The following is a 16668-nucleotide window of genomic DNA, read 5'->3' on the forward strand; positions in this document are numbered from 1 at the left end:
TTTCTTATCCATTCACAAAAATAAACTCAAAATGGATTAAAGACCTAAATGTGAGACCTGACACCATAAATTCCTAAAAGAAAACATAAGTAATAGACTCTTAGACATTGGCCTTAGCAACATATTTATGGATATGTCTCTTCAAACAAGGGAATCAAAAGCAAAAGTAAACTATTGGGTCTACAACAAAATAAAAACCTTTTGCACAGCAAAGGAAGCCATCAACAAACCAGAGAGGCAACCCACTGAATAGGAGAAGATATTTGCAAACAATATAACCAATAAAGAGTTAATATCTAAATTATACAAAGAACTTATATAAGCCAACGCTAACAAAATTATACTCTGATTAAAAAATAGGTAGGGGCACCTGGGTGACTCAGTCAGTTAAGTGTCCAACTTCAGCTCAGGTCATGATCTCATGGTTCTTGAGTTCAAGCCCCACATCAGGCTCTGTGCTGACAGCTCAGAGCCTGGAGCCTGCTTCAGATTCTGTGTCTCCCTCTCTCTCTGCCCCTCCCCCACTTGCACTCTCTCTCTCTCTCAAAATAAATAAACATTAAAAAATTTAAAAAAAAAATAGGCAGAGGACCTGACTAGACATTTTTCCAAAGACATACAGATGGCCAACAGACACATGAAAAGATGCTCATCATCACTAATCATCAGGTGAAGACAAATCAAAACTACAGTGAGATATTGTCTCACACCAGTCTTAATGGATAGTATCAAAAGACAAGAAATAACAAGTGTTGGTGAGGACATGGAGAAAAGGGAACCCTTGTGCACTGTTGGTGGGAACGTATATTGGTGCAACCACTATGGAAAATATTACAGAGATTCCTCAAAGAATTAAAAATAGAACTACCATACGATCCAGTAATTCTACTAGTGGGCATTTACCTAAAAAAAGTGAAGACACCAATTTGAAAAGATATAAGCACCCCTATGTTTATTGCAGTATTTACAATACCTAAGATATGGGAGCAATCCAAGTATCCACCTATAGACAGATGAATAAAAAATATGTGATATATATATACACATATACATATACATATACATATTTATTATTCAGTCATAAAAAAGAATGGAATCTTGCCACTTGCAACAACATGGATGGACCTGAAGAGTATTATGTTAAGTGAAATAAGTCAGACAGAGAAAGACAAACACCACATGATTTCACTTACATGTGGAATCCAAAAAACAGAATAAACAAAAAGCAGAAATAGATTCATAAATATGGAAAACAAAGTGATGGTTGCCAAAAGGGAGGGAAATAGGGGTTCAGGTGAAATAGGTGAAAGGGATTAAGAAACTTCCAGTTACAAAATAAATAAGTCATGGAGATGAAAAGTATAGCATAGAGAGTATAATCAATCATATTGTAATAATGTTTTTAAAAACCCTACATAAAAAACATTATGCTTATAGAAGCAATCTCAAGTTTTTCATTAAATTTTTGAGAAACTTTATTTGGAAGTTTATACAAATTCAATATTTAATATCCTGAATATGTTTTTTTTTCCTCATTATATTATATAAATACAAGTATTTTCACCATGCCCCATTATAGTTGCCTCCAAATCTCCTTTAAATTTATCCCAGTGTGCTATACTATTATTTCTATGGATGTCATGATATGAAAAAAGGTTCAGAAGCACTGCTTTAGCTTTAGATAGGACTCTTTACCTGGGGCCTCTCAATGGATTTCAGTGGGTGTGTGAAATGCGCACATATATCTTTCTTGAGAGATAGTTAATACTTTTCATAAATTCTCAAAGCTTAAGAACCAAGTGACTCAAGAATTTCAAAAGTTCCCCTATAATTTCATCCCCAAAGAAGTGATGTTACAAGTTAAGGGTTAAAGGAATTCCAATAGCACAACTAGGCCTCCATTATCACAGGTGGGAAGAATAAAGGTGCTATAAATAGAACTAGGAGGACTTCTGTCTCTGGCTCCTTCTTTTGGGACTCCTGCTCTTGGCCTCTCTCTTCTTAAATTCAACTAACATATTAAGAGGATTCTAGGGTCTTTTCTCTGTTAGAAGTAAATACTTCCTCAGATCACCAGAAAGTACAAACCAGGGTGGAATCCAGGGAAGACAGTATAGATTTCAAATGCTCACATTTGATCTAGCTCTGCAGCCAAAGCCTGAAAGGCAATATTGTAAAATGTATATTTGCCCAGACCTCTTCCTCTGTGTTTCTAAAGCACTTTGCACATAACTAGACTTCTCCTATATCTGTGTCTCCCTTGGGGGCCTAGCAGAGGTGACAAAATCCACAGTGCCACTCTGCCATACTGTCATTATTTGGTGTGTTTTTCCCTAACAGGTTTTGAGCCCCTGATAGACAGACTTTTATTTTGTTTTTAGAACAGTCTCTAGTATAAAATATACACTCAGTATTTTCTCAATTAATGACAAATAAATTAATGAACACGCACCATTAATTTCCAAATCTTAGTTTCCTTAAAAGGTTATATGCCAGGAAGAGATACTTCCTCTGTAAATTAATAAATTAATTTCCTGATACAAATAAACTTAATGTGAATCTGGGTACTTTATAATCCCAACTTTTTTATAATCCCAATTTTGACCAGGATTTTATCTTCTCAGATATGTTTAATAGAGATGTTCTACGTTTTTATTTATTTTTGGGACAGAGAGAGACAGAGCATGAACGGGGGAGGGGCAGAGAGAGAGGGAGACACAGAATCAGAAACAGGCTCCAGGCTCTGAGCCATCAGCCCAGAGCCCTACGCGGGGCTCGAACTCACAGACCGCGAGATCGTGACCTGGCTGAAGTCGGACGCTTAACCGACTGTGCCACCCAGGCGCTCCTAATAGAGATGTTCTATATCTTCCTACAGATGACACATCTCTTGACCACTGATCTACTTCTCTCACTGTTGAGAAAGGCATGAATCATACGTCTTTTTAGCCCTTTTTAGTCCCTTTTTGCTTGATGCTATTTTCTACATATAGGGTACACTCAGCAAAAGCTGACTGAACTTGGAACAAACTTCAAAGAATAATAAAGTTATCTTAATTACATAAAAGGCTTTACAGATTATATAGGACTTTACCATGCATTATCTCATTTGATCACAAGAATCCTGTGAGTTAGAGCTCCATTGTAGAAACCAATGCTTAAAACGTCTAAGCCATTTGCATAAGGTTTTACAAATTGGAACTAGAAGCCAGGTCTTCTGACTCCTACAGTAGTGATCTTTCCCACTGGGAGATTAATGGAATTCTCTCATCTGCCAAAAGAATTTCTTAATATTATGTTGACAACAAAACTAGATAGGCAGTGTTGCTATCCTGAGTCAGTAAGAAAATCAACATACAAGTACATTAAGACCTATTGATCTGTATAATATTTTTTCTAGAACAATACTTTGGCTTATAAACCACGTGTTTCATTTGAGTTCATTCAGCTTTCAGCTATGTAGATTTCTTACCTATGCATACAGCTTCCTGTGTGGTCTCCTAAGCATTGGTTCAAAGTTCTTACTTCTGAACTTTGTCTTGTCTTTTCCTGTTTACTTCGCAGCTCTGGGAAAAACACAGATTGTTTAATCTGTGAACCATACATCTTTGTTTAATTTTTGTCTCGCAGGCACTCTTGACCACCACCAGGGGGCAAAAGCCTACCAGCTGGCTTCTCAGCAATTCATTCTACACAGGACTGTACAGTACAGGGACCCTCAGTGTCTGATTCTTGATGGAACCTCCCTGCTAATTATTTCAACCGCAGGGCCCCAGGGAGAGAACAAAGGCTCAGCACAGAGGGCTCTAGTGGCACTTAACCATACAGCAGCCAGAAGGAGCACATGACAGTCCTGTCAGTTTAAAGGAAGCAATGAAATCCAAGAGAGTTTGAGTGACAAACAGGAGGAGGTGGCTTTAATAACTGCAAACTCCTTAATGTGTGTGTTTCCTCAGTTTTGATACATATGGTGGTATATTCCAGAGCGTCCACTCAAATTGAGAAATAGTTTTGTCAACTTTCTCTGTGTAAACAATCAATGATATTTGCATAGTAAGATTTCCCCCCTTTTTAAATCTTGATTTTTAATTACTTTCTTCGCTTATGGTCTGCTAATGGTTTATCTTTTTTTTTTTTTAATTTTTTAACGTTTATTCATTTTTGAGAGCGCGAGAGCAGGGGAGGGGCAGAGAGAAAGGGAGACACAGAATCCCAAGCAGGCTCCAGGCTGAGCTGTCAGCACAGAGCCCTATGTGGGGCTGAAACTCATGAACTGTGAGATCATGACCCAAGCCCAAGTCCGATGCTTAACCGACTAAGCCACCCAAGCGCCCCATGCTGACGGTTTATCTTTTAGATTGTTCCTTTAAAATATTTAATAACCTACATTTCACATTTGTCTATGAAATCTAGAGCCGAAGGAGAAAAAAAAAAAATCTCAAAGAGCAAATGCTATTTAAGAGAATTTCTCCCCATCGGGAAGCAAGTGGGAGGTAAATAGCAGGTTGGACCCTTATAACTCTGTGAGCCCTGCTTTCTCGGCCTCCCGGGCTCATAGTCTCTCTCACTTTAGGAATAATGAATGAGTGAGTCCTTAGGGGCCAGGGTAATAGAGGAAGTGTGAGGGTACCTACCATGAAGCTTCTCAGGGTATAATATGAAAAAGCTTTCTTTCTTTCACGAAGTCGCATCATAAAACATGGACTCTGAGATAGAGGGTGGTACAGCTTAGAAAAAGCCCCCGAGAGCCGGGTCAAAGGGGGATAAACTCGTCTCCTGGTCGCGCCACGAGGGTCTCTAGTCCAGTAAGTCTCACTCCCGCCTAGCGAAAGCCTTTGAAGCCCCGCGGAGCCCTTTCCCACCAGACAACGTGTTTGCCTCAGGATTTTCACCTCAGTTTCCTTTCTCTAAGATCGGTTAAGCTGTGCGCCCCCACCTCATGAAATGGTCGTCTCTCAGGAGTGGGGACTCCAAAGGCTCCCAGAACCGGGGCCCCTCCCCCCATCCCAGTTCACAGCCTCCGGGCGCGGGCAAACCGCGCGATTCCAGAGCAAAGGAGGAAACCCAGGAAGGGGCGGCGGTCAGAGGCGCAAACAACCGGCCGGCTTCCGGCAACTCAAGGGTTACGGCGAGGCGGCGGCGCGCGCCGAGGGGAGAGGCGGTTGCTGACAGGTGGCGCCTGCGCACTGGGAGCGCTCATTGTGCCCCGCTGCTGCCGAACCGCCCGCCCGCCCTCCCGCCGCCCGTTCGGCGCGTCAGTCGGCGAGAGTCCCGTGGTGGGTGCGGACCCTGCGGCCGTTCCCTCGGCCTCTTCCTCCTCCCCGTTCCCCTCACCCCCCTCCCACACCCCTTTCCCCATCCCGGCTCCGTCACCCTCCCGCCCCCCATACTCAGGACAAGAATGCCCTGCCCGGAACAACCTAGCAGCGCCTAGATGGCTTTGGTCACGGTCCAGCGGTCGCCTACCCCCAGCACCACCTCCAGCCCTTGCGCCTCGGTGAGTCCCACCCGGCGGCCGCTCCGCTCGCTTCTGTCACTGCGGCTCCGCTTTGCCTCAGCGGGTCCCGCCGAGCGCCACTGCGCACGCGCCGCGCCGCTTCCCAGGCCTTGGCACTCGGCTGCCGCGAACCCCCCACACCCCCCATCTTTAAGACGAGCTGCGGGACCCACGGGACGTTGGTTTTTGCCCCCATCACTCTGAACACCTGGCTCTCGCAGTCCTCGCCCCGAACCCCCCCTCCCCCCCCGTGGCATGCTTTCCTACGGCTTGAACACTTCCTTTCGCGAATGAGTCATTCTTGCTTTTCACCCTCCCCCTTCCTTGTACCCTCTGTTGCTCTGCTGCAGGGAGAGGACGATGGGACTCCTGCGTTGCCCCTAACACACACCACATCCCTATACCCACACCCATTTCATGGACTCGTTCAGTATTCCCACCCTGCAACCCCTTCTTCAGGCTCTCCGGGGTATGTGCCTTCCCTCTAGTCACTTGCTGTCTTTCTTGGGCTCTGGTACTGTTTGGGCTTCATTGGATTGCTGAGCTGGTAGTTACTCCTTGGTTTCTTCCCTCCTCTCCAGCAGAGAGGTCTCTTTCTTGGACCTCTTACCTTTTCTCTAAGTAGTCCTGAAGCATCTGGCGCTGTTTGATAACCAGGGCCAATTCATTTACATCTTACAGGTATTAATGCCTTGCACTCATTGCTCATGATCATTCTTGTTCTTGGGTCGTGTTTGTATGCTTCAGATGCGTATGCCAGTGAAGCATGCTTCCAGAAGGAAAATACCCAATAACCAGCCTTTTCCTGCTGGGCCCTTCTTTGACTTGGCTCCTAGCCCCACCTCCATCCCTTTACACCCCACTCTTTTAGGCTTTATTCTTGAAAATGCTTATTTAAAAAATAAAATATTGCATCAGTGGGGCGAAATGGGATCTTTAAAACATGCAAATGTTGTAGAAGGAAATAGAATGAAAATAATGAGCAACTGGAAAAGCCATCTTGAACTCCCTACAGAATTGTAATTTTTAAAACTGTGTTGGTGGATTTAGTAGTTTCAAGTTGCCAAAAGGTATTCACTAAACCCTGTACCACCCTTCACTGTAAAACATCAGGTTATTCTTTATATTTATATGTTCACTGAGTCGTGGGCTTTGATATCTTGAAAATACAGTGACTTGTGATTTCAACATAGTTTCCTGAATTTCAAAATTCAGTATAGTGGTGGTTTCTTTTTTTTTTCCCCTGAGCTTTCTTGTGAATTTTGTGTGGCCAAATTGACAATTATACCCTAATTCTAGAAGTGATTATATTTCGGGGGTTAACTTGTATTGTTGCAGAGAGCAGAACTAGGATCCTTGGGTAAGAAGTTCAGGGAGGCAGATTTTCAATGATTGTAAGGAAGAAGAATCTTGTAACAGTGGAGTGGACTGCTTTGCAAAAATAGTGAATGTCCGTTGCTTAAAGTATTAAAAGAAAAGCTGGAGGACCTTTTGCCTGGAAGTTAGTATAAAGAATTCCTGCAGTGAGGGACTTCTAAGGCCTTTTCCAACTCTTAAGATTTTGTGATTTGAGAATAGTTGCACTTCAAAGGTGGTAAAACGTTTTTAATGTCCTCTGAAGACAAGTATCATAGGATAGAAATTTAGTAAAATTTATTTATATGTAGTACTTTATGCTAGATTTTGGAAAGTTAACATTCCATCAGACCATTTTACTTCTCTTTACTAGTAAACCCTTTGAGAATAGTGGTCACCAGGTGTGATTTTGGCTGAGAAAGCAACTGAAAGTTAGTAGAGTCATGCAAATAAATACACTATAAACCAGTATTATAGTAACATCATTTCCCCTGGGCATTGTTTAAAACAGTTTATGCTATAATAATAACATACATACATATATCAAGTTATCATACTAAGTTCTTTGAGGTGAATGATTAGTATACAGTAAGGCCATATCTACTTGATATGACTTAATTAGCCAAAACTTAGTTATTAGAATATTGAGGTATAGTAATAGTCACTTTTGAGATAGGTAATTAAATTGATCATGTGGTAAGCTCAGTTGTTGAGCTGATATTTCTATGTCTACTTACCATGGTAACTTGGTTATTTCAGTTGTGTATGCATGGCCCTCGGAATCCTGGGACGTGTGTGTGTGTAACACTCAATAGTGTTTGTATGACTGATAAGCCAGTTACCTTTCCCTTTAAATTGTCTTCCTATTTCACTTCATCCAGCGCTGTGTTCAGCAGAGTTGTCTTGTGGTTCTTGTGTTCCGATATTTGGCTGCTGTCTGACCTGCATATATTTGCTCTTGCATCTCTTGCTGCATGAATAGGTTAAGTTGTTTGTTTTAAAAGTAAAAGAGAGCAAAAAGAATCTAGAGAACCATGAAAGTAGAGATTTAATTTTGTGAGACTGGAGATTTAGATTTTTTAATTAATAATTTTAAGCATTTCATTTTACTTTTTCACTGTGGGAGGTGTAGGACATTTTAATACTGTCAGCTTTTCAATATTCATTTTGGGGATTAAAAAAATCTATTGATCATCTACTGGGTATGTGTGGCTGTTATAGATACTAACATGCATAAGACATTGACCCTGTCTATCAGGATCATGTAATCTTGGAGGGGGCAGAAAGAACAAATGTGAGATGAGAGGGTAAAAAAGGAGAGCGAGGGAAATGATACCGCATGTATATGAATAGCTGGTTTGTAATGTCCAGTATTGTCTGAATTCAGATTAAGATAAATTCACTACTGGCAATAGTAGAAGTAACAGTATCTCACATCTCTTGGGTTTTTGTCTGTGCCAGGCATCATGCCAAGTGCTTTACGTGGATTAACTCATTTACTCCTCACAATATGTCCAAAGGAAATTGCTATTATCCCTATCTTACAGATGAAGAAACTGAAGCAAAGAGCCATTAAGGAATGTGCCCAGTGTCACTTAGCTGTTGAAGATTTGTCTAACTTTAGAATTTTCCATCTGGTAATCAAAGAAAAGTACACATAGTAGGTGGATCTCAAACTAGGCCTTTAAGGATGGGTAGAATATGTATAGGCTGGGATAGAAGCTGGGAAGTAGAGAGTATTCCAGGTGGAGAGAAGCTATATTCCCAACACTTACAGGCAGAAAAGTACAAGGCATATCTGAAGGACTTAACTAGACCAGTTTGAAGAAGGATTTCTTTGGAAGAGTAGTAAGAGATAAAGGTGAAGAGGAAGCTGGGACTGCATAGACTCCTGAGCTTAGGAGGTTGAACTTGATGGGGAAGGTAATGGAGAGTCTTCAGAGGTTTTGAACAGATATAATCACAGTGGTGTTTTAAGAAAATTGATCTGGCAGCTGTTGGCCAGAGGGATTTGAGAGAGGCAAAGGAAGGCCATGAGTGGAACCAGTTAGAGGCTATTGTGGTAGCTCAGGTGTAAGATAAAAAGGCCTAAACTGGGGATGTGAACTGGTAGTGGAAAGAAAGGGACAGATGTGAGGGATTATGGAGAAAACACAAAGGGCCTGGGAACTGACTGGATATAGGGGAGGAGGAATCAGAGATGCCAACTCTTGGAATGTATTGTTCTTCTAAGATAATAGATGTTTCCTAATTAATAGGAGGCAATTTAAGAATTATCTCTTTCCTTCTTTCTGGTATGAATTTTATGAGTGGATGCCTATGTTGATCCAGGGTCATATAAACACAATGAAATACTATAAAAATATTTTACTTTTGTGTAGTGCTTTATACTTTTCAGAGTGTTTTTGTGTTTGTGATCTACTTTAAGTCTAGAGCGGCCTTATAAGTTATGCAGGACAGGTACCAAGGTTAAAAGACTTACTGAAGGTTACAAAACTGGTTGGTGTAAGAACCTGCACTAGAACTAAGTTCCTTGGCTCCTAGTCCACATTTCTTTCCATGGTGTGAAACAGCATATGAGTTTCTGATCCTGAGAACTTGACTGCCAGTATAGTAAAGAAATCAAGACTTAAGATACAATCAAGAACTCCTCTTTGCAGTTCATTTATATTGTAAGCTTAACTAGAACAGAATCATCTAGGTCTGTGCAAATCATTTTTAGGTGATACCCTTATTTGAAGCCTGTTATTTCTTAGTTTATACATAATTCCTAAAACTTGGATATTTAGTTTTCTTATTCTTAGAAGATTATCAACAGCAAAAAAGGAATGGAAAGTGTGGCAAGTGCTGCTAAAGACAGGCTGCTAATAGTTCTGGGAAATGATAGCTGATGGTTTTATAGCAAGGGAGGAAGAAGATGATTTCTAAATAACTGGCATAAGAAAAAATTTGGCAGTTATGAACTTCTTAATGTGAGGACAAATCCCTCTCTAAGATGACCCTGAATAATCATAATAAAGCTACATCTTATTTTCTCTTCATTTAAGCAGTCAGGATTGAGTGAATTGTACTTTTAGATAGACATCCATCCAATTCTCACTGAAGTTTTGATGTTTATAATGTACATTTTAATTAATCAGGAAATTTATTTACATATATGATACTTGATAAATAAGATACTATTGAATTACTTATTTATTATATATATTCAAATATGACTGCATCTTTCCCCAGAGAAAATAAAACCATAGCAAATATGAAATTGATTTATCTAAAGTATAAATACTTAAAAGTGATGCCTTTAAATTTTTAAAAGCTTTAGAAACTTTCTTACACTGTAGAAATAATACATGGGCAGTGTAGGAAATTTTAGAAAATATAGAAAAGCACAGAAAAGATAATAAAATATATGTGTTCTATATATCTACCTATTTATATATGTGTTATATCTGTATATATATAACATAGCTGAAATGCTGCTGTGTATGTAACTTCATATATATATATTTTTTTAAGTTTGAAATAAATCATAGATGTAGTACCGTATCACTTAAATGGCTGCATTGAGCAGTTATATTATAACTCATTCTAACCATTCCATTATTAGTAAACATCTGATTTTTTCCAAATTTTTTTTATTGCTATTTTAAATCACATTGCAGTGAACATCATTGGGCATAAATATTTGACAGCATTTTGGACCTTACTAAAATTTCAAGAAATAGAATTACTGGATCACAGACCAGCATAGTGTAAGAATACTCATTTATCCTAACCTTATTAACACTGGATATTCTCATTTCACATTTAATCATTAGTAATTTTCAAAGATAAAGAATAGTAGCTCGTTGGTTTTATGTATATCTTATTACTAGACAGGTTGAGTATTTTTCAAATCTTTATTAGGCGTTTCTGTTAACTTTTTTAAAAGATAGTTTTATTGAGGTATCATCTCCAAAGCCTAAAATAGACCCGTTTTAATAATTTTATAATTCAGTGATTTTTAGTAAAGTTACAGAGTTGTACAAACTTCACTATAATCCCTTATTTCCATTATATGAGCTATTTGGTCATTCTTTTCAACCTGTGTACCCTCTTGATATATTATGAATATTAACTCTTCATTTATTAGCACTATTTGCTTGGAATTGTTTGTATTGCCCTTAGAATAAAGTCTACACTCCAGAGTTTTGCTAGCAAGACTTCTAATGAGCTAACCTTGCTTTTACCTCTTCAGCCCTGTATCTTCCCAAGTTCCTGCCTTGCACACTGCTCAGTCAAGCTGACATGCCATGCTCCCTTTGATCTCTAGGCTTTTGCACATGCTATTTCCTTTACCTGGAACACTTTCTTCATCTCTTTACTTGACTAATTCCTACTCATCCTTCAGGTCTCAGCTTAAATGTCACTTCTTCTGGGAAGCTTCCCTGGCTCCACTCCCAGACTATGGTAGGTGCTCCTTCTATGCGCACCGTAGTACCTTATACTTACCCATCGTGGCTCTGATCTCCTTAACATACTTGATTGTTTGACTACTTATCTCCCCAACTAACCTTTAAGCCAGGGACTAGGTCTGTTTTCATAATTTTGTATCATTAGGGTCAAAAATATTGGACATGTGGATCAGTGGATGGATGACTCGATGGATATAGTATTATTCAGCAGTCTTTTCCATTTTGAGTTCTTCCATTGTTTTTAAGCATTTCTGTTTCCAGAAGCCTTTTAAGACTTTGGGTACATATTGCTAAATTGTCCTCTAGAAAGGCTGAATCAAACTTTGTAGACAAACTGTGAAATATGCCAGAGGTCAGGTGCATAAAATGTTGGCTCTGCTGTTCCCTCGTTAGCCCTATCATCATCATCATCCATTTTCTTTATTATAATAAGTGCTGTTGTTTATTGAACACTTACTCTGTACCAGGCACTATGCTGAGTACTTTACATGCATTGTTACTTAATTTTTACATCACTCCTGTGATTTAGATATTATTATTATCCCTATTTTACAAGGAAAATTGATGCTCAGAGAAGTAAAATGAGTTGCCCAAGTAAAATGAGTGATAGGCCTGATGTCTGACCCCAGACATTTTCCTCTTAACCTCTGCTGTTTTATTGCTTACATTTTTTTCAGAGGTTAAACATTTTTTTTTCAAATATTTGCTATTATATGTTTTATATTCCCTGTTTGGTAAGTCACTCACGCGATTAGCCCAGCTTTCTCCATGGATAGTTATTTTTGCCATATTGATTTGTAAAGAATTTTAAAGTAATCTCTACACCCAATGTAGGGCTTGAACTCATGACACCAAGATCAAGAGTTGCATGCTGTACCGACTGAGCCAGCGGAGCCCTCCTGATTTGTAAATATTTTTTATACACTAAGAATATTAACCTTTTTCTGTTATGGTGGACATTTGCCTTGGTTTTTCATTTGCCACTTTGTTTTATTCATTTCGATGTGTAGACATTTAAAAAATTTTAATGCCATCAATCTAAAGTCTATGTGTATATGTTTTTCCATTGTTTTTCTGCTTAGTTCAATTTTCCATCATTAGAGAAATATTCACCTGTATTTCTTAAGTTTTTTAATAGTTTATTTTTATGTTTAACTTTTATCGCCTGAAATTAATTTTACTACATGGTATGAGGTAAATATTAAACTTATTTTGTCCCAAATAGATAACAACTTGTCTCAGTGCATTTTATGAAACAATCACCTTTTTTTCTTTTCTTTTTTTTTTTAATGTTTATTTATTTTGAGAGAGAGCACGAGCAGGGCAGGGGGCAGAGAGCAAGGGAGAGAGAGAATCCCAAGTGTTGACAGCGCAGAGCCCCTCACGAACTGTGAGATCATGAACTGAGCCAAAATCAAGTGTCGGACACTTAACCAACTGAGCCACTCAGATGTTCCCCAATCACTTCTTTTTCTAATGGTGTATAATTCTACCTATGGGAAATACTAAATTGGAGTATAAGCTAGAATGTGTTCCATTGCTATTCCCACAGGAGTTTAGTTTAGCACATACTACTTAGTATTCATCAAGAGTTGGATGGACAGACAATAAACTTAAACTAGCTTAGATTTAAAAATTTTGACTCAGGTGCCTTGCGAAGTCCAGAGCAAGAGCATGCCTTTGGTAATCAAAAGGTATCTTCAGGTTTCTTGTCCTTTCTATCTGGCTTTAAGTGAGAGGGAACAGATTCTAAATTATGTGCAGTCTGAAAAAGGTACCATGCAGAGCCCATACTGCTTCCTATATAGCACCATTAAATATCATTCCTAGTACCAGCAGCTTGGAAAAACAGTTTTACTGTTTTTCCATTAAATGCCTGCTGTTTTGCTGGCTACACATTGCCTGGCCCATCGTAGGCATTCACGTGTCCATTTTTTTTCACCTATTTGCTCATTCATTCAAAAATCTTAGCTATAGTAAAGGAACTATTTCTAATAATAATAATAATAATAATAATAGTGTGATTATTGATAAGACCCTTTATCCATTCTGAAATATGCCAGAGCTCAAGTATACATGGGAGAGACCTAAGGAAGCTTGTTAATCAGCAAATATTTAATGAGTGCTATTTTGTTCAAGTAACCCCATCCATTCTCTTCCTCTGGTTCTTGGCGCTGAGTCCTTTTCAGATTCTTTTACAAACTGCCCTCCATTTTCTTGTCCAGCTGAGCAGCACAGCTGCTGTTCACAGTGCCCTTCATTTTCCTGTTTGTCAAGAGAAAGTCCTGTGAGGTGATCTTGGCTCTGAAATGTAGTGAGAGGTCCCATGGTTCCCTAGATTTCCTGAAAGACGGGAAATATTTCACTTGCTGAATGAGAGAGGATATGCTTAGAAACAAATGAGGGAGAAGTAGCATACTGTGTTACAGCCTAGTTTTCATGAAGCTGTTTAATTTAATTTTTTTTTTAAAGGTAATTTAGTACCTTTTTGTACCCTGGGCTATACTCAGTTCTAGAGTTATCTATTTACTCATTCATGCCAGTGTCAAGGATCCAGCAACCCGTTAGTCCCTGGCTTCAGGAAGCTTTTAGAGTATAAGTAGAGAGATTGGTATTAAGTAAATAGTGTAGTAATCATAGATGATATAAGCCTTGAGGAAGAGAAAGAAGGCCACCAAGGGTTTCTTAGTTGAGGCTTCAATAGTGAGTGGGAGTTGGCTTAGCAGACAGAGGGTTAGGGGTGAGTAGCAGGAGGGAGGGAAGCATTCTCAAGCATGAACTTAAAGCACAAGGGTAGAAATGGCAGATGTACGCTGGGAACCAGAAGCAGTACAGTGCTGATGTCTTGCAAAGTGCAGAAAATAGGACTGGAGAAGTAAACATAATTTCTTCTGAACTATAACATCTGTGCTGTTACTTTTACCTTTCATATAGTATGTCTGTTCTCTTGACTTTCCTGTAAAGCGAGTTTGTTAAAGTTTGTGATTAGGGGCAAGTATAACTGTCCTAATAGCTACCATGTTTCAAGCGTCTGCTGTGCTGTAGAAACTAGGTTCAGTGCTAAACAGGCATCACAACAACCATTCGAAGGAGTACCATTATCGTTTCTATTTTACAGATAAACTGATTTTCAGAGAGATGTCTAGATTCCCCCAGCATGGAGTGGCAGAGCTGGGATTTAAACTTTGCTTATCATACTCAGAAACAAACTACTAGACTAAATTATCTTCTGGATATTAGCGTTAGTCTCTCTTCCCAGGTGCTGTTTGATTTCTTCCCCCCTCCCTTTTTTTAAACTCATTTTGTTTCACGTTTGCCCTGTGTTAGTTTGAATCACTGTGACTTGTGTCATTTTCCTGCTTATGCCTTCCTTGGTAGTTGATAAACTCATTTGAGAGCCTTCTCAGGCACTGTGGAATGATATAAAGCATTATCTTTGTCTTAGAATTTTCAGGTCTAGTGGGGGAAGGCAGCATAACCAAAAAAAGTAGTATAGTGAGGGCAATGGGAGAGGCAAAACCAAGTGTGTACAAGGAAGAAGATACCAGTTCCAAAAGGAATAATGGATAGGGAATGTGAAACAGTAATTGGAAAAGATGGAGGAACAAAAGATCTTTGTGACTAAGAAAATGAAAGATATGCTATTTACTTCTAAATATTAATCCCTTCCAGTTCCATTCATAATTAGAAGCAAGTTTTTTTGTTTTTGTTTTTTTATTTTCCCACAGGGTGGTTATTGTGAGATATTGCTGTCTAAGGCATGGTAGCCTGATAATCAAGCTTCTATCTTTGGAAAATGTGTATTTCTGAGTGTTACCTTGCCTCTTACCTACTCTTCCTCTCCCAACTCCATACCTTCCCCTAGTGAAAGAAAAATCTAACAACTTCTTTTTCACTGCTTCAGACAGATGGGGGGATATATGAAATTCTATTTATTGAAGTTTAAGGAAAGACGTCTTTGTGCAACTTGCTCATTGGAGCAGTGATTTTCCAATTATTACTTCAGACATTTTTATAGAAACAGCAACAACTTGGGAGAGCCCTTTTTTTTTCACAGTTATGATACTTAGCATGTCTCAAGCAAAATTAAAGTAAACCACATGTTAGCATCTCATGACGCATCTTAATCTGTTAAGGAAGTTCATTGATTCTTTGGGGTTTGAGAAAGAGATTGTGGTTTAGAATAAAAATAGTATCTATGATTCTAATATATACCATGTGATGGAGAAGCCCTAATAGTATTTTCATTTCTCTCTTCTTAAGCTTCAAAAATACCTATAGCAACATGAAGCAGTCCACTGTAGTGGTTAATAGTTTAGGGTCTGGAAAATATCTGCCTGAATCTGAATCCTGACTTTACAATTTACTAGACTTAATAAATAAGTCACTTCAGTGTTCTATGCTTCAGTTTGCCCATCTGTAAAATAGGAGTAATAATAGTACTTCTTTCATAGAAATAAGCATTAAATAAGAGAATGCCTTAGTACCATGTCTGGCACCAAATAAGCATACATTTATGGAGTATTAGTTGTTTTTACAATGATGGTGATTTAGGATGGCTATTTGTTTATTAAGCAATCTTTCATTAGAGTACACATTTAGTGGAGAAGATACTTTCTTTATGACAATAGAATTCAAACAAATAGCCCGTTTCAGAGGTTAGTTTCTCTATATCTTTTTTCTTTCTGTTTAATTATTTTTTACTTAGCAATAGCTTTATTTTTTAAATCAGGGAGTCTCTGCTCTAGTTGCCAGTCTCCCGGCAGAGTATGTTGTGTGTGATTTTGTAATGACCCTGGAGCACCATACAGAATCATTAATGCAACTGTAATCTTTAAAACTCTCCTTCCCTTGAGAGCTTATCAATTTACTAGGCCATGCTTAGCAGCATATGAATTTATTAGATGTTCTGCTATATGGTAGGATAGATCATTGGAAGTGGTCATCTTAGTTTGGATAGTCAAATAATAGGCTGTGTTGGTGTTTTTAATGATTGAGGCTATAAATCATGTGGCAAAGTAGAACAGAAATTTACAGATTTTTTTTTTATATGCAGAATCTGAGGACACTGAATGTATTCATGGGTTTAAATATATCTTTGTACAAAGAAACAATAGGTGAGAAGAATGATCTGTCTAATTCAGCTATACCAAACAGTTGGGAGTTGAAATTGAATGCAGCTTTTAGAAGATGTATTTCTAAAGCAACTGAATGGTGATATAACAAGAGGTCTTTGGTTCAGGCTTTGGCTGCATTTTGATTATAGTTTTTATTATTGAACCCTGTTAGAAAATAAGACAACCTATTTCTTCTTTGAGAGAGTACTTTAAAAAATTGCACTAAGTTTTCTATGAGCACAAT

At 38.6% G+C, this 16668-nt stretch overlaps 2 protein-coding genes across 38 annotated transcripts in view; one reads left to right on the top strand and one right to left on the bottom strand.

The window, feature by feature from the left end:
• EFCAB5 (EF-hand calcium binding domain 5) overlaps window positions 1-5581 on the bottom strand; it is a 191027-nt gene extending 185446 nt beyond the window's left edge. For 7 of the 36 annotated variants that reach the window (XM_015065093.3, XM_015065091.3, XM_015065090.3 and 4 more), the window contains exons 1-2: window positions 4635-5227; window positions 3473-3566 (exon numbers count right to left, since the gene is read on the bottom strand). The gene's annotated coding sequence lies outside the window, so the exon portion shown is untranslated. Of the gene's footprint in view, window positions 1-3472; window positions 3567-4634; window positions 5230-5420 lie in introns of those variants that run through there. The other 29 variants (XR_008293974.1, XM_053211622.1, XM_053211621.1 and 26 more) reach the window with 11 other exon arrangements.
• SSH2 (slingshot protein phosphatase 2) overlaps window positions 5258-16668 on the top strand; it is a 248306-nt gene continuing 236895 nt past the window's right edge. The window contains exon 1 of one of the 2 annotated variants that reach the window (XM_027034594.2): window positions 5258-5497. In XM_027034594.2, the coding sequence (XP_026890395.1) occupies window positions 5435-5497 (63 nt within the window). In that variant the 5' untranslated portion in view covers window positions 5258-5434. The remainder of the gene's footprint in view (window positions 5498-16668) is intronic. The other variant, XM_027034596.2, reaches the window with a different exon arrangement.

Source organism: Acinonyx jubatus, chromosome E1 (assembly GCF_027475565.1).
Source record: "Acinonyx jubatus isolate Ajub_Pintada_27869175 chromosome E1, VMU_Ajub_asm_v1.0, whole genome shotgun sequence".
In the NCBI taxonomy this organism is placed as follows: Eukaryota; Metazoa; Chordata; class Mammalia; order Carnivora; family Felidae; genus Acinonyx; species Acinonyx jubatus.